Source organism: Eschrichtius robustus, chromosome 3 (genome assembly GCF_028021215.1).
Source record: "Eschrichtius robustus isolate mEscRob2 chromosome 3, mEscRob2.pri, whole genome shotgun sequence".
NCBI classification, from domain to species: domain Eukaryota; kingdom Metazoa; phylum Chordata; class Mammalia; order Artiodactyla; family Eschrichtiidae; genus Eschrichtius; species Eschrichtius robustus.
The window spans coordinates 95071505-95095084 of record NC_090826.1 but is presented as its reverse complement, the minus strand read 5'-3'; the positions used below and the strand labels follow the sequence as shown (position 1 = coordinate 95095084).

The following is a 23580-nucleotide window of genomic DNA, read 5'->3' as shown; positions in this document are numbered from 1 at the left end:
TCCCATTGGGTCAGGGAGAGAGTTAAGAGATAAAACTTCAGAGTAGAGAGCTCAAGGAGGTAAAGCCATAATTAATTAGTACTTCTTGGCAGACCTGTGTGCTGGTCCCCGTGGTTCCTTGAGTTCTTCTCTATGTCCATGGCTTCCTTAACTCAAGACCTTGGAAGGAGCTATGGCAAACTGCCTCTGCACGGTTGACTTGCTTTTCTCACAAACTACGATATCAACAGCACTAATGTGCCAGATAAGCAGAGGGTGAGAATTAGCCAGAAGGTCTCATGAAGAGAAGAGTTAAAATGGGTAGCTTTATTAGTGTACAGTGTTGCCATTCAGTTTTGGCAAACTGTTTTTATTTCATGGCTTTGAAACTGACTAATGGGGATGGAAAAAATAAAGAGCCCAAACTAAATAAAAATTATCATTAGGGGGAAAATTTTGATGGGGAAGGGCGTGCCACTGTGTACGTTGTCTCTAGGTTTGAGGAGATAAGCAACTCTTTCTCATACTTAATATTTAATTTTCATAATGGGCTTCTTCAATTACTCATTCATTCCTCACTTGTGGCAGGCTAAGCTCTTTACATATCTTTACACATATTATCCCTAATCCTCACAACAATTTTGCAAGGTAAGTAGTAGTCATTCATTTGTTTGAGCAACAAATATTTTTGTGTTAAGTGGTTGTTTGGAGGCTGGCTGTGAGTGCAGTGATGGGAATAGAACAGTGAAGAAGCAGTTTCCCTGCCCTTAAGGTATTTTCCATTGTTGGATGGGAAAGACAGACAAACAGGTCATTAGACTGCCCTGTTGTATTCTTATACACTCTTCAGGGGTAATGCGAATTTGTACGTATTTATTGAAGAGCAATGGTTATACCTAGTCAGCCCATCTAAGAATCCTTCCTATAGAAATACCTGCACACAATTGAAAAGGTATTTGGCAAGGATGGTAATTGCAGCATTGTTGTAGCAAAATGTTGAAAAAGTTCACTGGCAGGGGAAGCGTTAAATCATTATGTTATATACAGACACTGGAATGTGATACAACATTCAGATGAATAAATGAATGAATGAATTCATTAAAATGAATAAAGATCTGTATGTGTTGACACCACTATTTGTGGTACGTTGTTAAATGACAAAAGCACGTTGGTAGAGAAATCTGTATAATAGAAACACATTACCTAAAACAATAATCATAAAGAAAAAGAAAAAAACAATTCTGCAAGAGTCACACCAGATTCTTAGCTCTGGTCTCCTTTAGGCAGAAGGCGAGAGAGGGGTGTGTGTGCGGGGGTGGGCAACTTTTATGTATTTCTGTATTATTTCAATTGACAAGATAAACACAAGTCCTTTTGAAATATTTTAAACAGCAGATAAATTTTGAATAAGGGGATAGGTGCTAGGGCAGAGTTATGTCCAGGGTCCTGTGGGGACAGAAAGAACCCAGACCGGAGGAGGGAGATGGTCAGAGAAGGCTCTGGGTGGGGACCAGCCTGGCCGCGTCGAGGATGAATGTAGTCAGGCGTTTGGAGGGAACAGAGGACGAGGGCTTCCTGCTCGGGAGCATCCCGGAGCACTCCGGGTGGGCGGCCCCTCTGCGCTGTAACGGCCGGCCCAGGTGGTCCCGGGTTCTTCCTCTTTCCTCAGCCTCCACCGGCCCAGGTGGTCCCGGGTTCTTCCTCCTTCCTCAGCCTCCACGGTGTGTCAGCCGCCGTTCCTAAATACTTCGCATATTCCCGCCTCTTCTCCAGCTCTCCTGCAGACCTCTCATTTCTCACCTGGATGATTGAGAACACCCCCCAGTGGGTCTCCTGGTCCCTGTCTGTATCCCACGTCCTCCTACCCCAGGTCTGTCCTTCACTTTGCTGAGTGATCTTCTAAAAATGCAGTTGTTTTTTTTTTTAAATAACATTTCCATCTTTTGTTTTTTAATAAATTTATTTATTTATTTATTCATTTCTGGCTGTGTTGGGTCTTCGTTTCTGTGCGAGGACTTTCTCTAGTTCTGGCAAGCAGGGGCCACTCTTCATCGCGGTGCGCGGGCCTCTCACTATCGCGGCCTCTCTTGCTGCAGAGCACAGGCTCCAGACGTGCAGGCTCAGTAGTTGTGGCTCACGGGCCTAGCCGCTCCGCGGCACGTGGGATCCTCCCAGACCAGGGCTCGAGCCCGTCTCCCACGCATTGGCAGGCAGACTCTCGACCACTGCGCCGCCAGGGAAGCCCTAAAAATGCAGTTTTGACCCTGCTATCTTCCTTAAACTTGTCGATGACCCTTCATAGATTCTGGGCTCTAGCCCACCCTTCTAAAGCAGACACACAGAAGCCCTGCTCAACCTCTCCCACCTTCCTCGCACGGTAACTCTTATTCCTGTTATCTGGAATTTTTTCATTTCTTTGCAAATGCCACTCTTCTTATCAAACAAGGGATGGATGTAGGTAGAGAAAGAAAATCCATGATGTGGATTTGGTAGTTGCTTTTCAGCCTATTAACTTGCAAAAATTTAACTTGTTACCCCCCTTTCTGGGAGTTAATGTCCATATGTCATGTTATTTGAGGCAACAATTTAGAAATTAAGACATTTCAAGGCAAATAGTCTTCTTACTGCCCTTGGGGCTATTTTCTTTTGTAAATATACTTGAACGGATGTTTCTAACGGCAGGTCATTCTCCACACAGAGGACTTGAGGATCTGGCATTAATTTGTGTACTTGTCTATTCCAAATCCGGATACACTCCACCTTTATATAGAATACACACTGTTCTAAAAACACTACATTGACCAAACAGTCCTTATTTGCTTTGGCTAAACTTAAGAGTTAATGGATGGACTTGATGTACAATAAGATAGATAAAAAACTGAGTGATAGTCCCCTGAGAGATTCACTTTAAGACATGCTACATATTATCCTTCAGTCCCATCCACTGAACTTTTATCTTTATGTTATTTTTCTATCATTGAATAGACTAGATAATCCTTTTAAGTAAATAACAGTTGGTTTCAGCTTGTTAATTTTCAGAAATGTTTGTACTTACATTCAATGCAGGAGTGAAGTGATAGACTATTGTCTTGCTCCCTCTGGTGGACAATTTTATTAAAAAAATCAAACTACATATAGTCTTGTGTGGCGGGGACAGGTTGTGACTAGTTCTGGTGTTTTAACATTTGTGTTAAATAATAGCAGTAGTAAAACACATAGCAGTACTAATGCGGTTGCTATTTCTCTTGTTATTGAGTAGTGACACTGCTGTGAAAAAACGAATTAGAAGCCGAGTTCACCCCATAACTTTAGAACAGTGCTACATCAGGATAAGGCTTATGCTGAAATTCAACAATGTAGTTAATTCAGCAGTCTAAATATTACTCCACAGATTATCCTGGAATCCTCCAATAGCTAGATTTTTCACTCCATAATGCATATTTTTGGAAATTTAGCAGATGATTATTTTTATCTTGAATCAGTTTATTTTGATAAATTTATTATTTGTTCGTTCATGATCTTCTGAATTTACAGACTCACTGAAGATGCTTTATCTTTCTTATGGAAATTAATCGATATCAAGTGTTACCTAGGTGGTTGTTTTTTGCTCTTCAGCAAGGTTAAACCAGAAAGAAATTGCATAAAGGCTTTCGATTAGATTAAATTTCATTTGTATATAATAATAATTTTATTTTATATATTAATAACAGTTCACATTTGTTGAGTTAAGCATTTGATGGGCATTGTGTCATTTAATTTTTCAGTAACTCTGTGAGGCAGGTAGGTAGTTGTTATTATCTACATTTTATAGAGGCTGGTGAAGGTGGGCCTAGCTCAGCCAGGTGTTCTCAGTTCAGAGTTTGTAACCACAACAATATACTGCCTCCTGAAGTAGGTGATAAATAAGTATATGTGTGGCTAATACCCTTATGAGACTCCTAGTACTGGAAACTTTACATTTCCATCTTTGAACTGGGGAATTCAAAGACTACCTCAACCTAGAGATAGATTTTTACCTTTTCTCTTTCTGTTTTCTCATTGTGAATAGGCCTTGTAGTAGAACGTATTTACGTTTTGTTTAGATACTTGAGACAAATTATATCTATTATCATATAAACAGGTTTCATGAGAAAAACACATTTTTAGCTCATTAGCTTCCTCACTAAGTCTTTGAAAGAGATGCTGTTAGGTGTAAACGTGGGAAGGAAAGGTACAATTGCTATGTACTAATGCTAAAGCTCTAGCAGGGCACATCGAGGGTTAGGTACTGAAGATCTTTATGAAGAATTTTTGAAACAGATACAGATAATTAAGGGTAATTTAGGAAATTCCTTTTCTGAAAATATTCAGAATTAGAATAAGGTAATTTTCTTGAAGTTGGCAATTATAAAGAATAGCTACCATATAAATGCTTTACATGTATTATCTTTTTAATTCTTATAATAAGATAATGATTGTTAATAACCTTACTTAATTATTATAGGCAGTATCCAGAAGAGAAAGCTGAGACCCAGAGAAGTTAAGTAGTTTGCCCACAGATATACGGCTAATAAATGGTGAAGTCGGGATCAGAACTCACATGACGTGGTCTGGCTGGAAAGCCCACCCTCTGAACCACTTTGCTATACAGCAGTGCTGTCCAATAGAACTTTTTGTGACAATGGAAGTGTTTGATGTCTGTGTCGTCCAATGCAGTAGCCACTAGGCACATGGGCTGCTGAGCACATGCAACGTGGCTAGTCCAACTAAGGAACCCGATTTTTTTGTTTTTAAAATTTTAATTAATTTAAATTTAAATAGCCTCTGTGTGGTTAGTGTCTACTGCTTTGGACAGAGCAGCATTACAGGGTCTTTCAGATCACGTAGTAGGGGAGACATGAGAACTTTAGAATTACCCTAACTCCTTGTTTTTACTGATCAAGAAACTGCAAACCACATGGTTAGTAATCTGCTTAGAGTCAGAAAATTAAGGAAAGGGACAAAATTATAAGTAGAGTCAGAAAATTAAGGAAAGGGACAAAATTATAAGTAGGTGTTTATACTTCTCAGTTACAACTCTTCCCTTTCTGCACTTTGGTGACACGTGCAAACTTACGTTTCCACTGCTATTGTTAATATTAGATTGTAAAACTACTGTTTTTGAAAAAAAATATTTTTTTCTGAAATACACGTCCAGTGAGCCCTTTCCTCTTTTCTCAGGTTATAGAAACATTATCGCGACTCTCTCGCACACCTGTAGCGCTGGCCACAGGAATCAGGTAAGCTAGCTTCTCTGTGGTTCGTGTGTCCTGTTCAGTTCAATGAAGTGATTGTTTATTGAATGGCTACTATGTGTAAAGCACTTTGCATACAGGGACCGCATCTCATTCATCTCACTTATATGCCCGGCAGAGTGGCCGGGTATATAAGTGCTCAATAGACATTTGAAATTTATCCAGCAAGTAAGAACTTATTCATAGCGTTGAATAAGACACATTGGCTAAACATCGTTCTCAACTCACTGGTGACTGTCACTGATACAGTTCTTTCTTTTAACTTCCTCTAACATTCCTATACAGGTGATTCATTAAGACAAACACAAGTGCTTAATTAAATAGATATTTTAAAAGATATTGCAGTACATTTATATCCTGTAGGCCATAACAATAAGTCACAACTTCTAGGTGTTTAAGAAATAATCAGACAAGTATAAAATAATATATGTTCGAGGAGGTGTATTGAAAGTTTGGAACTAAGTGAAAAACTTGGAAGTACTGTTGATCCTTGAAAAACGTGGGGATTAGGGGCACCAACCATCCACACAGTTGAAAATTTGAGTATAACTTATATTCGGCCCTTTGCATCCTCAGTTCCTCTGCACCCGTGGTTCCAACCAACTGTGGATCGTGTAGTATTGTAGTATTTACTATTGAAAAAAATCCATTTATAAGTGGACATGTGCAGTTCAAACCTTGTTGTTCAAGGGTCCACTGTAAATTGGTTAAATTATACCGTCTCCATGCAGTGAAGCACTATGCAGTCAGTAAGTATGGAAAGGTAGATGTGTTATGTTGTGTCGGGCCTTTTCTGTTTAAAATACTGCATATTCAGGTTAGGTCAGTCAGAAAGTTGTATCATTAGGAATGTTAGAAATACAGAAAAACAGTTTCAGTAGCCACACAGCCAGGCCACATGGAAATGGAATGGATCTCATTTTTTACCTGATTTCCTCAGGGCTCCATAATTCAATCTCCAGCCGTTTTGGGGCTCTGTGACCCTGGGTCTCTTCTTCTGTTGCTTCCATTTTTCTGTTCACATTCAGATTCAAACAGAGAGGATCCAAGCATGACAGCCCAGTCCCTGGGTACAAAGCACAGTGACCTTGAGGAAGACACCCACAGACCCTTCCTCAGAAATGGGCCATGAGTTTGGCAGCTTTCTACAGTAGTCTGTAGGCTGGATAAATGTTCCATACCTTGTCATTTTCTCTTCAATACATGATTATCTTTCCATGTCAACATATATTTTGTTGTATGCAAACAGCAAATATTGAAATAGCATGATTCTATTCTTATGTATTTATATATTGTTGATTCTGAAACTATATATAGAAGAGTTTTTTCCTTGTTATTCTTACTTATAATTTCAATTTTTTACTACAATAGACTTGTATATAAGAATATAATAAAATGTGTCAAAATTTATTTAAAAAAGGATTTTGAAACTGGCATTTCTCACACATTTTAATTTATTTGAAAAATATATGTTCCTCAGATGTCTTAAGTACCAAGTTAATACATAAACGAATGTAAAAATGTCTTCACTATACTAAATATAATTATTTAGTAATTGTCTAGTGCTTATTTGTTATTTTGATGGATCCTCTTGTTTTTATGGAACATATGACATGCTGACTTCATGTAAAAAAGGGTAAAACTTTTGGCACTATAGTATAATCACTGTGATTTTGTTAGACGTAAATTTAGGGCATTATGTTGGTGATATGAATCAAGTTCATAGTACGAAGCAAACATGGGAAGCCAATGGCTAGGAATAGGGTAGAAACTAAAGTGATTTTCTTTGAGCAGGGGACAAAGAAAACATCGTACTCTTTTTGAGGCCTGTTTGACTTATTTGTCCAATAGATGAAAATTAAAAAATACAACTCACACAACTTACGGTCTGAGTAGAAAAGTATATCAGAGTCAATGATCATCTATAAAGGGCATGGCATTTTTGTCTTCTAATTCTCATCTATACTAGTGAATTGAGTCATGCTAGAATGGTCGTTACCAAATTACCAAGTTATTTGTCAGATCAGATTCTGTAAGTGCAAAGAATCTGAATGAGGCTGAAGGCAAGGGCCCACTCTGAGCTGGGGAGCTGCAGTGGGCACTGACGTGAGCCTGCAGGTGTGTGGCTGGTGGGAGGTCAGATGAGCACCTCAGCACGTCCACAACTGCTCACATGACTGTGGTGACCAGCCGTGATTGCTGCAGGTGATTTGAGGTAGCAGGTGCCACGCCTCCCTGGGGGACCCCGACACAGCCACAGGCAGGCACTTTGGGAGAAGCCCCGGATATCGTGTTCAACATGGTGACTGATCTGACCACTTTGGCAGCAGCTGAACGTATGTGTTTCGTGAGAGGTGAACGTCCAGCCTAGTTGTTGCCTATTCACTCTTTTTTCTTCCCTCCCTCCTAGGCCCTTCCCGACAGAAGAAAGCGTTAATGATGACGACATCTACAAAGGCCTGCCTGATTTAATAGAGTATGTTGAGCGCTTTCAACAAAAGTACACCACTGCCAATTTTTGCATCCTTTGTGGATTTTAACCGTGGGTGTTAAAATAGCTCTCTGAAGGGGAACCGTGGCTTAGTGATTAAGACATGTGAGAATTAACCTCAAACTCCTGATGGAAAGCTTCATGAGAAAATGTACTTCAACTGGCTTTTAATTCCTGTTGTGTGACTTGCATTGTGCAAGTCTCTATGGAGAGTAAAGAAACAGACAGCAATGAAGTAACATTTGGAAGTTTCTCAAAGGCATAGTAAAGGTAGTAGATAAACCTGGAATCAGACAATTAACGAGAGAAGTATTAATAGAATCTACCACCGGACTTGTAGGACAGATAGTGCTTGCTGTGTAAGTTCAAGGACGAACGAGATCAGTGTGGGTGGGAGTTATTCAGGGATGTTTCATTAGATGGTGTTGATTCTGAAGAGAGAATCCTTTTGGGCTGTATTATTTAATAGTCGGGAGAGGCTAAAGGTCTTTGCAGCTGGTTATCTTCCACTGATTGAGTGACTTGTGCAGATTACAAATAAAGGTAAAACTTGATCCTCACCCCTCAAGGAACTGATGCCAAAGATCAGGTAGGTTTGCAAAGAATTATAAGACATAGATTCTGCTCCAGGAGAGATTCAGATCCTGTGGAAATTCATCCACTGATGCATCCTAATACCCCAGCACATGGACCTTGTTCTTGCTCTAGGACTTTTACACTTGCTGTCCCTTCTGCCCATGTGGCTGACCCCTCGCCATCCAAGTCTTTCCTCAGATGGCTCTCCCAGCGAGGCCTTTCCTATCTAAAATTGCTGCCACCCTTACCTTGCTCTGTGTTTTTATGGTACTCGCCTCTACCTGAGGCAGTCTCGGCTTGCTTCATTTTTTGTCTGTCTCCTCATCAGAAGACCTGCTTCATGAGGTCAGGGACTTGACCTTGTTCTTGGCTCTTTTCCTAGCACTTCAAACAGCGTCTAGTGTCTAGTAGGTCCTCAGTAAGTATCTGTTTTCTGAATTAATAGGCCAAAGCCGCACTGAGCACTTACTGTCTTCCAGGCATGATGCTTCAGGCTGGAGCTGTCTATCATGAGACATCTATCAGTTCATAGGAGCTTATTGAGTGCGCGTTTCTGTCCTAACCATGTTACACGCATCTCTCATGTAACACCACATTATGAGGTTGTTCCTAGTCTCACCACAGTTTACAGATGAGAAAACGAGGCTTGAAAAGCTAAGTAACTTGCTGAAGATCATATTGCTAGTAAATAGTAGTCTTTGGATTTGAACCCAGGCAGTTCTTATTCTAGCGTGGAGGCTCTTGCTTACTGCGTTGATTCCTAGAGACACCCTGCCTTGCTCCTCTGAGAACTTTCAGCAGGAGAGCACTGTGACAGGAGCCACCGGGAAGGCTGGTAGCCCTTCCCAGAGCAGGCTGCCTTTGGATGGGCCTCGAAGTCTTGTATTTTACATGTGTATCAAGAATGGTTTCTTATCTCTTCTTAAAATCTCCAAGAACTCACTAATCTTCAGCAAGGTAATTGCTGATTGTCTCATTGAATTGGCTACAACCTTCATAAAGTGACTGTAAGATTACTTATAAGATAATCGAATTCCTTGTCGTCTTAGAAAGAATATTATTATTTCCAGTGCTATGATGACATTCTTTCTTAACTCCCCACCAGTTATCACTTACACCTACTCATTTTTATAGTCTTCCCTCGTCTTGTTCTGTTGACGCCAAGATAAATCCTGTGAGGATGCAAGTTTCGAGAAAACTTGGGCCCCCGAACTGGCTGCTCTGAGGTGCCAGCTCACATGCTCTGGGAGGTGCAGTCTGCTTCACCTCTTCACCAGGTGGTCGGAGGTCCAAATGTCATGTGTTTCCTGCAAATGCCTGCTTTTGAGTTTGTTATGAGGGTTTGATTTTCAGTCTTGGCTTTGTTATGATCTCTGTGGGCTCATAGACTTCCCTTTAGCCTCTAGGGGTGAATCGCTTGAAGGGAGGGCCCCAGAACAAACACTGGTCCGCTCCCCAGGCAGGGGGAGTCATTCTGTCCTCACGTGGAGAGAAACAGACACAGGATGGAATGGAGAGCATGTGAGATGGCTAAACGGTAGTGTCCTTGCTCCTTCAACCTTTATGACCAGGGTGTCAAGACGGGACCATATCTAGGTTGCTCAGACACAGGAAAGCTAATATAGATTGCTGTTGACTTATTGACCATTTGAGGAATCACAGCTTCTTCCTCCCTCTCCCTTCTTCATTTTGTGCAAATCAGAGATTATTGCCCGAATTGTTAGCAAGAAAAACAGCTTTGGTATGGGATTGAATACAAAACCCAAACTGTTCTAGCCCAGTCGCAATGTGTGTGGGTGCGTGTGTGTCACTCCTACAGTTCTTAGAGAAGAATCTGTGTGAATTTATACATATGTACCTCTGCCCTCATGCAAAATAGTCAATAGCAAGACTTAAGAAAGATGATGTGATTTTTTTGTTTGTTTTTTGGCTTTTTTTTGTTGGTTTGGGGGTGGGGGTTGGAGGGTCTGAGGGAGGAAAAGGATTTCACAGCCTGTTTTCCTTCTGAACAGGATCCTGTTTGATACAGAACCTACTCCTTTATCATTTCTTTAGTCTCAGTTCCTTCATGAACTCATCAGACCTTCCTACCCTTTGATGAGTTATAGAAAGTGCTCGAACCAGTTTAACGGCCCCACTGTTCTCAGGCGAGACTGTCTGCCTAAGCCCCTCAGTATGGAAATTCTGGAACTGCCAATAAGACTCACCATCTCCCCAGTTTTTCAGAGTAGAGAGCTGAAAGCATCCTTCAGTCCTTCCCCCTCTCCCTAATCCGGATTGGTCCCCAAGGCTGGTTGGTGGTAGCTGACACGGTCTCCTGAGTCTCTGTTTCTCTCCTCATCTGCCTTTACCCTGGTTATGATACTCAGTACCTCTCACCCACAGCATTTCATTTCTTGGCTTCTTTATCTTCCTGCCTGGCTTCTTGACCCTCCACACTACCCCTCTATAACCCTCTGTGGTCCTCAGATGCCCAGGTAAGGTTGAGCTCCCAGAGTGCAGGGCCCTTCTCAGATTGGTTCACCTCTTCCCTCTGGGGCTCCCCTCACTCACCTGGTCCCACTGGACGGCACTCCACCCCTCACAGCGCCAACTTCTGCACACCTCTCTGCCATCGCACAGGTTGGGGTACTTTGAATGCTCATCCCCTCTTCTCATTCATTGTGTCACCCTGGAGGGTGGAAACTGTGTCTGCCTTGTCTGCAGCTATATCTGCTGGAACATAGTATTTATTCAGCAAATACCTATTGAATACCTATACATTCAAGATCCAGTTCAGATGTAATATCTTCCATGAAGCTTTCCCTGCCTTCCTTAGTCAGAGTTATTCTTACTCTTTCCTCTGCACTCATAGAATTATGTGTTTATGTGCTGTTTTCCACACTAGACTATGGGAGAGCCCTTGGATCTTCTGGATCTATGCATTCTTAACACTGGCAAGTCTGAATCAGTAGGTTCTTAGTTTAAGAATCAGGTAGGTGGGTGGACGGTGGACAGGTAATCCTGGAATGAATTTTTCTCACAGAAGGTTCTCTGAAACTTCTCTCACCACCAGATCGTTCTCCCTTAAGGCACCTTTCTTTCTTCTGGGTGTCTGACAGTTCATTTCTGTCAAATGCCTCCAGATAACTCTTCATGACAAACATAGACAACCTTGTGATTGCACCTACTTTGAAAAATGCTCCGAGTTGCAGAGTGACATTTATAGTTAGTGTTCTTATTTTTGTACGTATCAATTTATAATGTTCTATCTGCACAGGCCCAAGAGAAATGCTAAGGGCTGGCAGTACTGAAGGAGTTGAATTTCTTTTCAGAGAGATATTCATGCTTCTTTCTAACATACCTAAATTTATTAATCTCAGTTCTTTGGCATTGTTAGTTAATAGAAGCTAATTCTAGAACTCTTGAACTAAAAGGAAAAACTTAAGGAGTAGTAACAGAATGGGTGATAGGTGGAAACAGCTGTTTCTGTGTTGACTGAATAGGGCCCTATTTTTAAAGTCTCCATGAACGCTTCCACAGTGACTGATTGATTATCTTTCCCAAACCCTTCATTTGAAATTGTAAACCTATTCACTTTGTTATAAAGCAGAAGCTAACACACCATTGTAAAGCAATTATACTCCAATAAAGATGTTAAAAAAAAAATAGGGATTATTTTCCACTGCCAGGAGACCAGCAGAAGAATTTCAATGGCTTTTAAAAATGTCTTGTGGCCTTGGGACCATTTCTTTAAGCAAAATACAAGTAGAACAGATAAAAGCAGAATCTGACTGAATCAAACCTGTGGGTACCCTCTGAGTGGCCTTGAAGGAACATGGTTTGAAAACCATTGCATTAGATATTGACAATTATAATCAGCAGAAATTTTTGCTTTATAAAGATTATTTATAACATATTAGATCCTCCCCAACTCCCCTGTCTTCTCCATATTATACCCTTTAATACAGGTAATAAAACTGAGGCCTTGACATATGAAAAATGGGAGGTAGTATGATAGAGCAGTTAAAACACTCAGTGTGTGAGACAGACTGGGTTTTAAATCCTGGCTCTGCTGTCTGACTAGCTGTGTTATCCCGGGCAAGTCAAGAACATTTTGTTCTCTCAAAGTCTTTATCACTCTAATTGGCCAGACAACAGTACCTACCTGATAACACAATTAATGCTGGACCTGGGCAAACCAGGTGAGATAATCCACGCAGAGAGGCATAGTAAATGCCCAGTGAAGGTTAGGGCACTGCCATCGTTGTCAGATTCTGTGGTTGTCGTTTGTCATTGTTCTTATTAGGAGGTGCAGAGCTGTAATGTAAACCTTTGACTCTTTCCACTGTATTTGATTTGCTCTCTGGATTTTCTGCTAAAATCCAGTGAGCTATTTCTAACTACTGTATTTACTGCATGCTAGAAAATGACGTTTATGTTATACCTTTTGCTTCAGTGAAACCCGTGTGGAAGATGAAGAGGGTCTGTACGACTGTGTTTATGGGGAAGACGAAGGTGGCGAAGTGTACGAGGACTTGATGAAGGCAGAGGAGGCGCATCAGCCTGTAGGACTTTGACTTGCCTGTTTTTTAAGTTACTCTGAGTATCTTATTAGGAAAGTGATTATTGGAAGGACTAATTAATATAATAATTAATAAAATAAAATAATATTTGTTTTAATTATATTAATTATAATTATAAAATAATAGCATAATTATAATTAATACAATAGTTATAATTATTTCTGTAACTTCTGCTGGGATCGTTGTTTGTTTTTCTTTTTTATCTTGCTTATAACTCTATAACCATGACTTGTTATTCTGAGTATTTTATTAGGAAAGTGATTATTTGGAAGACTAATTAATACAGTAATTATAATTAATAAAATGAAATAATATTTATAAGTATATTAATTATAATTATAAAATAATAGCATAATTATAATTAATACAATAATTATTTATGTAACTTATGCTGGGATCTTTTTTTGGTTTGTTTTCTTTTTTATGTTTACTTGCTTGTAACTGTATAACCATGACGTGTTGCTGCATTTGTAAAGTATGCTGTACATTAAGAAAACTGTATAAGACCATTCATGATGTTTCCAGATGCAGTAACATTTATAATAAAATAGATGTTTCAGTTTAAAGAGAGTATACTCGAAAGTATATTTTTAATTATCTAAAACTTTTTCATTTACATTGTTCAAATTCTTTTAAAAAGCAAAGATCCTTCACAAATGCAGTTAAATATATCTTTTAGTTATGTGTTTTATTAGAATGGAACACTTAAAAAAATCAATAATTTTTATTTCTTTCTATCTTCTACTGGAAAGATTAATACATGAGTTTGGTTAAATAATGTTAATTTGAAAATTCTAATTGTAGAAATGTCCAGAAAATGACATACGATGTTGCTGCCTAGCAGAAATCAAGCAGACAGAAGAAAAATATACAGAAACATTGGAGTCAATAGAAAAAGTAAGTCATCAGGTATCATTCTTGATGCTCCAATACTGCCTTGCTAATACATTAGGCTCAGTGTTTCTACAGTGTGTGCATATTCTGAATTTCAGCCGAACTTTGGGTTTAAAGATCTCAAAGCGGATTTACTCATCCCACAATGATTTATTGATTTCTTAGAGTGTGAATGGCACTATTCTAGGGACTGGGGGTATAGCAGTGAACACAACAGAGCTCTGGTTCTCATGACACTCTCATGGGAGGGTTTATAATTTAAGCAAATGAGTATGCCAGGTGCTGATAAATTCTCTGAAGAAAAATAAGGCAGAGGAAGGGGGTAGTGAGTGATGGGGGAGGCTGGCGTTACCTTATATAGAGTGGTAATGGAAGGCCTCTGTGGTCAGATCGTATTTAAGCAGACAGCTTTGCGAATGGAGGGAGCAAGCCATGCGAATATCCCAGAGTGGACACTCCCTGGGAGAAAAGGCCCTCACGTGGGACGGTGTTCAGTGTGCTTCAGGGAACAGCAACAGCCCAGGAGGCTGAAGCAGAATGAGTGCAAGGGAGCAGTGAGATCAGAGACCTGGTGAGCCCCCAGGTCACACAAGGGGCATATAGGAGCACCTGGCTAAAAGCTAGAGCGTTTTGAGTAGAAGAAGTGATGGGATCTAATGTAAGTTTTTAACAGATCATTCTGACTCTTGTCAGGCAAGGTTGGAAATTGAGAAAAATGTTAGAAGGATATCACAATAATTAAGTTGACGGAAATTGGTGGTATTGGTAGAGGTGGTAAGGAGTGGTCAGATTCTGAATAAATTTTGAAAGTAGAGCCAAGTGGATTTGATGAGGAATTAGGTAAAGGATGTGTGGAAAAGAGCAATCAAGAATGCTAGGTTTTCTGTTCTTTTTTTATTTGGCCACGCCACGCGGCTTGGCTTGTAGGATCTTAGTTCCCTGACCAGGGATTGAACCCCGGGCCCACAGCAGTGGAAGTGCAAGAGTCCTAACCACTGTACCGCCCAGTGGGAATTCCTAACAATGCTAGGTTTTTAGCATGAGTAACTGTAAATGGTGAAGATGGTGACTGAGATGGAGAAGGAGGGGTGTAGGAATCACGAATCTGTTGGGACTTACTAAATTTGCAATACCTCTTAGCTTCCAAGGGGATGTATTGAGGAGGAAGTTAGATGTATGAGTCTGACATTCAGGGGAGAGGTTGAACGGATGTATAGATTGGGCCATTATCATTATGCAGTGGTGTTTAAAGCCATGGCACTCGATGAATCACCAAAGGAATGGCTGTTGATAGAGAAGAGGTTTGAGGTCACCTCTGGTGACTTCCACGTTTGGAGGCTAGGAGAATGAGAACCAGGAGAAAGTTTTGGAAGTTTAAAAAGAGAGATGAAGGCGTGGAAGAGTTGTTTAGGAGAACGAGAAGGTAAATGTACTAGGATTATGTAGCATTACAGGCTCATTTGGGTTTTGTGATTATATTTTTAATTAACTATCAGTGTAGCTTCTGTTTAACTTCTTAGGTATAGGCACAAAATATATGGCAAGCTAGATTTAACCAGGGTTTTCATTTTTCCAGAATGAAAGAAGAGAGGGTAAGGGTACTTGCAGGGCAGTGATTCTGATGATGGCTCGTGGAATGTAAACTGGGTAAGAAGGGAAGTGAGGACATGAGGGATGTGAGATGGTCAGGGGATTGGCAGACCCAGTGGGTTGGAGGAGTCCTTGGAGGAATGAGCTGTAAAGGTAGGAGGGCAGAGGTCAGAGACTTGCTTGCTTCAACTTAATTCTATGGAGCGTATGCAGTTGTTGGTCATGACAGGGTCTTGGGCTATGACCACAAGAGGACCTGAGCTAGGATGGGGCACAGATTATTGGAGTTCAAGGAACCGAGAGGCCAGGCTATTGGAAGGATCATCTGCGCAGATACTGATAACGACCAAAAATGAAGATGGGAGTAGTAATGGCCAGAAATATGGTAGGCCAGGAACTAAAATTCTCAAAGAATGAAGGGGAATGATCCATAAATTGTATATGCAAATTATTGATCTCAGGGATCTAGAATCTTCACAGAACATTTGAGGGATGTTTTGAATTAGTCCTCAAACATATCTCCAGAAGGTTGCCATTTTTTGCCAGTTCGGCCAATGGTGTTCTCTCTTCTTTTTTTTCTTACTTTCAGAAGGATTTATAGCCCAAATCTTTTAGTTTATATTTTAAATTTATTAACTTGTATTTATATCTTTATATCTCTGTTCAAATATAGAATCTTTACAGTAGAGAAAATAGTTTCTGCTTTTTTCTTGGTATTCATAATACTGATTAACTTTCAGTAATATTTATTGCTCATTGATGAAAAACTATTATGTAGATTAGGATAAGTTGTGCTTAATTATTACCCTTCTCTTCTCTCCTGGTAGTATTTCATGGCACCATTGAAAAGATTTCTGACAGCAGCCGAATTTGATTCAGTATTCATCAACATTCCTGTAAGTAAAAATATGCTAGCTAAAATTGTGGTACACTTCTATAAAAATCCTCATTTTCTTATTGGGTCCCTATTTGAACATTCTATTGTATTTTTAAAGAATTTTAACCCAACTTTCTGCCTCCTGAGTTCTTATAGTCTTATTTTTTGGAAATAACTAGTAAGTCATATTGTCAACCAAAAGTCAGTCAGAATGTACGCTGAACGCAAAAGGATAAGACTGATGTATTATACTTAACTGCTTGTCACAACAAGGTAGTCTCAGTTAATCTCTGGTGTTACTGTCTCTTTCTCTTGTGGGAATCCCCTTCTGCCCCACTCCCTGCTCTATTGTTCTTCCAGCCCCCCAACCTCATCTTACAGACACAGTCCTGGCTCCATCTGTCTCCTCCACTTCCCTCCATTCCTGCACTTCCTTGGCCTCTGCTTTTTGGTGTTTTCTGCTGCTGGTTGCATCAGCCTAAACTCCCATTTCTGAAATACGCTGCTTCCTTATGATATAACAGTCTTTTATTTTTTTAATAAATAAATTTATTTATTTACTTTTGGCTGTGTTGAGTCTTTGTTGCTGCGCGGGCTTTCTCTAGTTGCGGCGAGTGGGGGCTACTCTTCGTTGCGGTGTCCAGGCTTCTCATTGTGGTGGTTTCTCTTGTTGCGGAACACGGGCTCTAGGCGCACGGGCTTCAGTACTTGTGGCACATGGGCTCAGTAGTTGTGGCTTGCAGGCTCTAGAGTGCAGGCTCAGTAGTTGTGGCACACGGGCTTAGTTGCTCCACAGCATGTGGGATCTTCCTGGACCAGGGCTCGAACCTGTGTCCCCTGCATTGACAGGCGGATTCTTAACCACTGCGCCACCAGGGAAGCCCAATATAACGGTCTATTTTAATGGTAAGATGTGAGGAGCTTTTCTTCACATTTATATAGCATTTCAAATTTCAGGGTACCTTATTATCTGACAATCTTAAAAGGATATTTACCCAAAAGCATAGAGGCAAGCCAAATTCAATACCATGTAAGGTCTTGCTAGGCAAGATTCAAGTTCTTAGACCTCTAGAACTGGCCTCAGTTTTTTTTTTTTTTTTCTTTAATATTTATTTATTTTGGCTGTGCTGGATCTTAGTTGCGGCACACGGGACCTTCGTTGAGGCACACGGGACCTTCGTTGCGGCATGTGGACTTCTTAGTTGCGGCATGCATGCGGGCTCTAGTTCCCCGACCAGGGGTCAGACCCGGGTCCCCTGCATTGGGAGTGCAGAGTCTCACCCACTAGACCACGAGGGTAGTCCCTCAGTTTTAATATATAGCTCTTATATACAATATATAAGCTTTTATGTACTGGCTTGCTTGTATCACCTGTAAAGTCTCTAATATTTTGATTCCTTTATGTTTAGTGTTGCTTTGCACCAGTTTAGCTATGGCATGTTGTCCTTGTTCCTGATTTTGGCCAAATGAAGACATTCTTACTGATTTGTAATGTAGAAGGAAGAAAAAGATCCCAATATCAAATGAATATTTAGCATAAAACAAACCACACATTTTAGGAAGATGAGGCTCTTGAACCACCTAAATACGTTCACTGTAACTTAGGACCCATTTGACAGTCCTTATTCTAATAGCTTTTCCATGCTCCTCAAAAAAGTGACAGGACCAACATATTCATGTTTCGCTTAACACCTCCTAAGGAAGGGCATGCCCTGCATCAATGTGTGCTCCAATGTACACGGGAAGAGATTCTGGGAGAACTGGCACCTTGATTCGGACCTCCTCATTTCCTGGCTGTGACATGTATTTTACTTCTGACCGAAAATTACTTGTTTATCAGGAAAAATGTGAAATTCTGACTTTTGAGTTGCCCTATAAACTGCCTACTACAATTTATTTGCTGCTTATTTATGACATTAGTTGGCTGGTTTCAAGTAATTTAGTCTGATTATTTTTAGCTTAGCTCCAGGACACCACTAATTGACCAAAGTACAAATCTACATTTTTATGTCTCAAGGACATGAATCATTACTTTATCCTGTCAGTAAAACATTAAGCACTTGGATAGTTTTATTTAAAAATTTAAAGTGATTATAAGATGAAAATGAACTGTACATATTTTTGTACAAGGAATAAATTACCCTTTAATAACTAGAGAGAGAATTTCTTTTTCCACAGGACACTGACATTTCAAGTCAGATCTGAAATTGCTATTTTCCATGAACATGGCCTGTCTCTCTCCCTCCCCTCCCCTTCCCCTTCTCTCTTTTCTCTTCTTTCCCCTCCGTTTTTTCCTCTTTACTGATGGTAGCAGGTTTATATATTGAGGGCATTCAGCATATCCTTGAATGGCAAGTGTGGCAGCAATAGGGATTCTGGGCTCCAGGTGATTTTTTTGGTTCTGGTTCCTAATTTGCTTTGCCACTGTTTTCTTTTCTAAGGAACTTGTAAAAGTTCATCGGAACCTAATGCAAGAGATTCATGATTCCATTGTAAATAAAAACGACCAGAACTTGTATCAAGTTTTCATTAACTACAAGGAAAGGTAACTTTTGGATTTTAAATTTTGTGGCTATTAGTTTGTAATTATAGTGAGGGTTAGTATTAAAATTGCTCATAAGTAGCTATTACTATGGTTCATTAAGATACTGTCTGGGCAGTAATTAGAACGTGGGACAGTTAATTTCTGGGTAGTGGCTGACCTCTATATGTGTATCAGGGGGAAAAGAAAAAGAAAAGGAAAAAAAAAAAGGGTTCAGACTTTTGCATTGAAAACCAGAAGGTGCAGGTTCTTGTACAGACCCTGTCACTCTTGAGTCCTGTAGACTTCAGGGAGTCATTTTAACTCTCTGAGCCTCCTTTTTTCCATCTGTAAATGTTAGGGGTAGATTAGCTGCTACGTAGTGCTTTTTCCAACTCTAATATCTTATAATTCTGTATTTTGGAGTATTACATTCACAGCCAAAGTCAGTTTCCCTTTCTGAATTTGAAAAAAATCTTCTGAACAATTCACATGAATTAGAAGTACCAAGGAATTTTGCTTAAAATATAGCGCTCTCTTTTAAAATCAAGCACTATAGTTCCTAGTACTAAGAAGTGGCTAATTAATTGCTTACATCAACATTAGATAAATATTAATGCAGTAGTGTTTTTTTTTTTTTTCCAGTAGAGGGCTAAAAGAAACAATAAATTAACCAGGCTCTTTGCAAAAATCGGTATTACTCCAGAGATACCCTTCCTGAAGCAGGCTCAGACCCCGTGCAATATGAGTTATCTCCCAGCCAGCACAGCTCAGCCCTCTCATTCCCACTTTTCAGATAATGTATTTTTCTTAATTAAAAAGGGGGAAGGAGTAGGAGGTTTATTAATGAGTAGAGTTGTAAGTAGTGATTACAGTGAAACTGTAGTAGAAAGTAAAACTGTTCCTGAGTGAGCGTGAGCAGTGTAAAAGTTGATCTCTGATAGAAACTTGAACAGAAGTTTTTAATTTTGTTTTTGATTATTGTATGCACTCAAACAATATTAACAGTCATTAAACCAGTTTGTAAAATCTACCTGCTATAAAAACATGCATGGAATCAATCCCATTCAAATTTGGAAATTAAAAATAGTTATTTTTAATACCGTAAATATGAGTGACTTTCATTCTATAACTGTATGTGTGGTGTGTCTTAAAAAGAAACGAAAAAGCTGAGGTTCAGAGAAATTATGAGTAATCTGCCCAGGGTTACCTGGAAAGTAAGAGGTGCAGGATGAGTGAGATTTGCTTTGGTTATGCCCAACTGTGGTTTTAAATAGGTGAATTTCCTCTTCCACTTTATTCTTGCCTTTTTGTCCTCAGATTTTTTTCCTCTCTCTCTTTTCCTTTCAGGTTGGTTATTTATGGGCAGTACTGCAGTGGAGTGGAGTCGGCCATCTCTAGTCTAGACTACATTTCTAAGACAAAAGAAGATGTCAAACTGAAATTAGAGGTGCCTGTTTATTTTTTGTGTGTATATGACAGAGTAAAATAAACTAAAAACAACATATTCTTTTCATGATCTATGCAACAGCAAATTTCCATGAATTCTAAGTGTAATTTCATAAAATATTTTAATATATAGCTCTATAAAATAATAATGTGGCAGTAATAATAACAGTAGTAAGATAGAAGATTTATGGCTTTTTTACATGCATTATCTCATTAGATCCTCATGACTTTGTGAGATACATACAATTAATTTTTTTATCTAATGGATAAGAAAGCCAATGCTCAGAGAGATCATGAGCAATTTGCCCAGGGTAGTAAAAGGTACAGGATGAGTAAGATGTATGTGAGATAATAAGTATGTAGATGTAAACTGTTTACTAAAAATATAAGATATTGGGACTTCCCTGGTGGTCCAGTGGTTAGACTCTGCGCTTCCATTGTAGGGGGCGTGGGTTCGATCCCTGGTCAGGGAAATAAGATCCCACATGCTGCGTGGCGTGGCCAAAAGATATTTAGGGGAAAACGTATAAAAAGGGCATGGATATTGCCCATAAGAAGGCAAGACAGGCACACATATGATGAGATTAAGTAGTATGTGATAAGCACTCTTTGACAGGGCTCCATGAGTAAGACTGAGTGATCACTTCAGTATAGTTAGACTGCGGAAGATTTATCTGAAGAGGGAGCATTTGAGTTAGGTCACTGAAGAATGAGGTGAGCCTTGATAGATGACAGCCCATGTAGGGCATTCTGGAAGAATTGGTATGTCTTGACCAGAAGAATCAGGAAAGTTTGAGGAACGGCAAGTAGGTTAGTATGAATAAAGCACATGGTAACAATGGAAAATAAGTCTGGAAACTCTGTTAGGTCTTTTTTTTTTTGGTACATCTTTTTTTTTTTTTTTTTTCCCCCACAAGAAGAGTTTGCACTTTCAAAAAAACTTTTGAAAAATGATTATTTATATGTTATATGAATTGTCATCTCAAATATATTATCCATATGTATGGGTCTTCTTAAATTTCAGGTAGAGATGCATAGTCAACTCTTCTGTGTGTGGCTTGGTTGGCTCTCTCATATCCTCCTTGCTGCTCTTTGTTGGGTTTAGCAGTGAGGTCGGGTGATGAACAGAGAAGAAGAGGTAGATGATTTGCAAATCAGAACCCCTTCACTGTTTAGCATATCTGGTCTGATTTAATAAAATAATTCCCACAAAGGGGAGCTATTGGTGAGAAAATTTGCACATCAACAGACTACCAAGTAACTGTACTAATTTTATAGCATGGATCCTTCTTTCTTACCTCTCATGATCCCTTGATGATGTGGATCTTATGGCTGGAGATGGTTTGAGTCACCACTAAGTGCCATCCTTACAGCCTTGTTAGCCTAAAGGGCCCCTGCTCCTCTTTGGAGAGCAGAGCCTCATAAGTCTAGAACTGTAAGCCACCTTGACTCAAATTAAAACACGATGGGAAGATAAAAGGTAACAACTTACACAATGACTTCCTAATAGAGCTACCATTAAGGTAGTTTTTTAAAAAATAAAGATATATAATTCCGGTTCAAGAGAGGAGTCAGAAAGTGGTCAATGAAACCTGCATTATATTCTTAGCATTATTTGCATGTTACTCTCCCTTCTTTCAGACTCACTGTCAAAATCCTGCCCAGTGAGCATACTCTAGAACTCAAGAGATATAGTTTCTGTAGTCACTGTAAGTCTTAGGGAAAGAGAGAACCTCAGACTGAGTTTGAAAGGCTCAGGGTGAGGTGATGCTGGTTGTGTTAACCGTGGGTCTGATTTGGAAGTATTTAACCAGATACTTACTATAAGCCCTCAACAAATAGTCTTTGCTGGAACTGTGTTCTGCAGGTCCCAGCATGATGGAGGGAAAGCTGCCTTATACTTTGTTTCTCTCTGCCTCCTTCATGTCTTCTGTTTTGTGGTTATTTTTATTCTTGATGATTTTTGTCTTTTTTTCACCCCTACTGTAGAACCAAGATAACATGGGGTGAAGGGTAATAGAGTCTCTTTACCTTGTTCTCTAAGCTGGCTCATCCCTATTACATTTTCTTTTCTTTTCACTTAGAATTGGAGTTGAGGCTAAGCATTGGACTGGATGTGTGGAAGAATCATTTCTACCCTTTATTTGCTTTCAATACTAATAAGCACTTTACACTTCAGTCTCGGCCCCCTAATTGTAGCTAATGCCAGCGCTGTTAGTTTCTTTACTTCCTGAGCTTGTAACTTAGAACTTGAAATAATTTTTTCCCCAACAGTTTTACACTGACTTCCATAACATAACAAAGTAAATTTTAAATGTATAACATTTCTGTTCTTAACACTATGTTAAGATGGCATAACATAGGAAGTGTAAGATATAACCTCAATTTCCAAGGAACTTAAAATGCAGCTGGGAAGATGAGACCCATTCATTACAATAATATTAACAGTTTGACCTCCTATTTGAGACCCATGATCCAGAACTCGCTACAATCTGTGGAAGCAAGAAATCATTTGAAATAGTTATCTGTCCAGTGAACCCCAGCAATTGACAAGATGTGAGCTAACATGTCAGGATGTGTCACCAGTTCTTGTTTGAAAGCTGTAGTCAAGCACTCATTAACTCAATATGGTCATTGGAGCTAATGGTGTTTGTTTCTATAGCTCCTGATAACATAATATACCCTTCCGTGTGCTGGAAAAGCTTAAGTGTGGGCAAAAGGGAAACTAAAGAGTATTTTCTTGAATACAACCCCTTCTGTGAACTGGAAAATTCTTTGGTCTTGGTTATGTTTGTCTGAGGATTTTGGACTTAGGTTGCTCAGAAATAAAAGATATCTTTATGACACCTTATTGTTTTTTTTGGATGATACCATGAATATTTGAGAAACAGTAAGATCAGAAAAGCAATTTGTTCAAGGTCACACAGACAAGAATTGCCAAACTTGATTTAAATTCAGGCTTTGACACTGCAAATTCAAAGTACTTTCCTCAAAGTCGTAGTTAATGTCAATAGAGTGAACCCGTCAATGCTATTTTTTGATAAACTTGTAAGAAAGGAGATTGTGAGATTAAAAAAATAAAATCTGAGGCTTTGAAAACTTTGAATCCTGTAGTGGGTTTATACTTTAGCAAATTTTGGGAGTCAATCATTCCATTTCATTCATTACAACAAATGTTTAGTCAGCAAATACTAGATTCTTAAGAGGTATAAAAGACATACTATATTGGGGAAGATATTATACGTATACAACAATAATTAAGAGACCCACAAGGCACAGAGAGACAGCACAATTTTGATTGGGACTATTACTAACAGCCTAGAAGTATAGTTCTTCAAGAGGATGATGAATTTTGCTGGGAACTA

General features: G+C 39.4%; 1 protein-coding gene across 1 annotated transcript in view; it reads left to right on the top strand.

Annotated features, from left to right (window-relative positions):
- The window catches only part of VAV3 (vav guanine nucleotide exchange factor 3), a 386424-nt gene that overhangs the window by 171360 nt on the left and 191484 nt on the right, over positions 1–23580 (top strand). The window contains exons 3-9 of the mRNA XM_068540417.1: positions 5179–5237; positions 7663–7728; positions 12758–12866; positions 13689–13781; positions 16196–16264; positions 18687–18790; positions 20117–20216. Coding sequence (XP_068396518.1) covers positions 5179–5237; positions 7663–7728; positions 12758–12866; positions 13689–13781; positions 16196–16264; positions 18687–18790; positions 20117–20216 — 600 coding nt within the window. The remainder of the gene's footprint in view (positions 1–5178; positions 5238–7662; positions 7729–12757; positions 12867–13688; positions 13782–16195; positions 16265–18686; positions 18791–20116; positions 20217–23580) is intronic.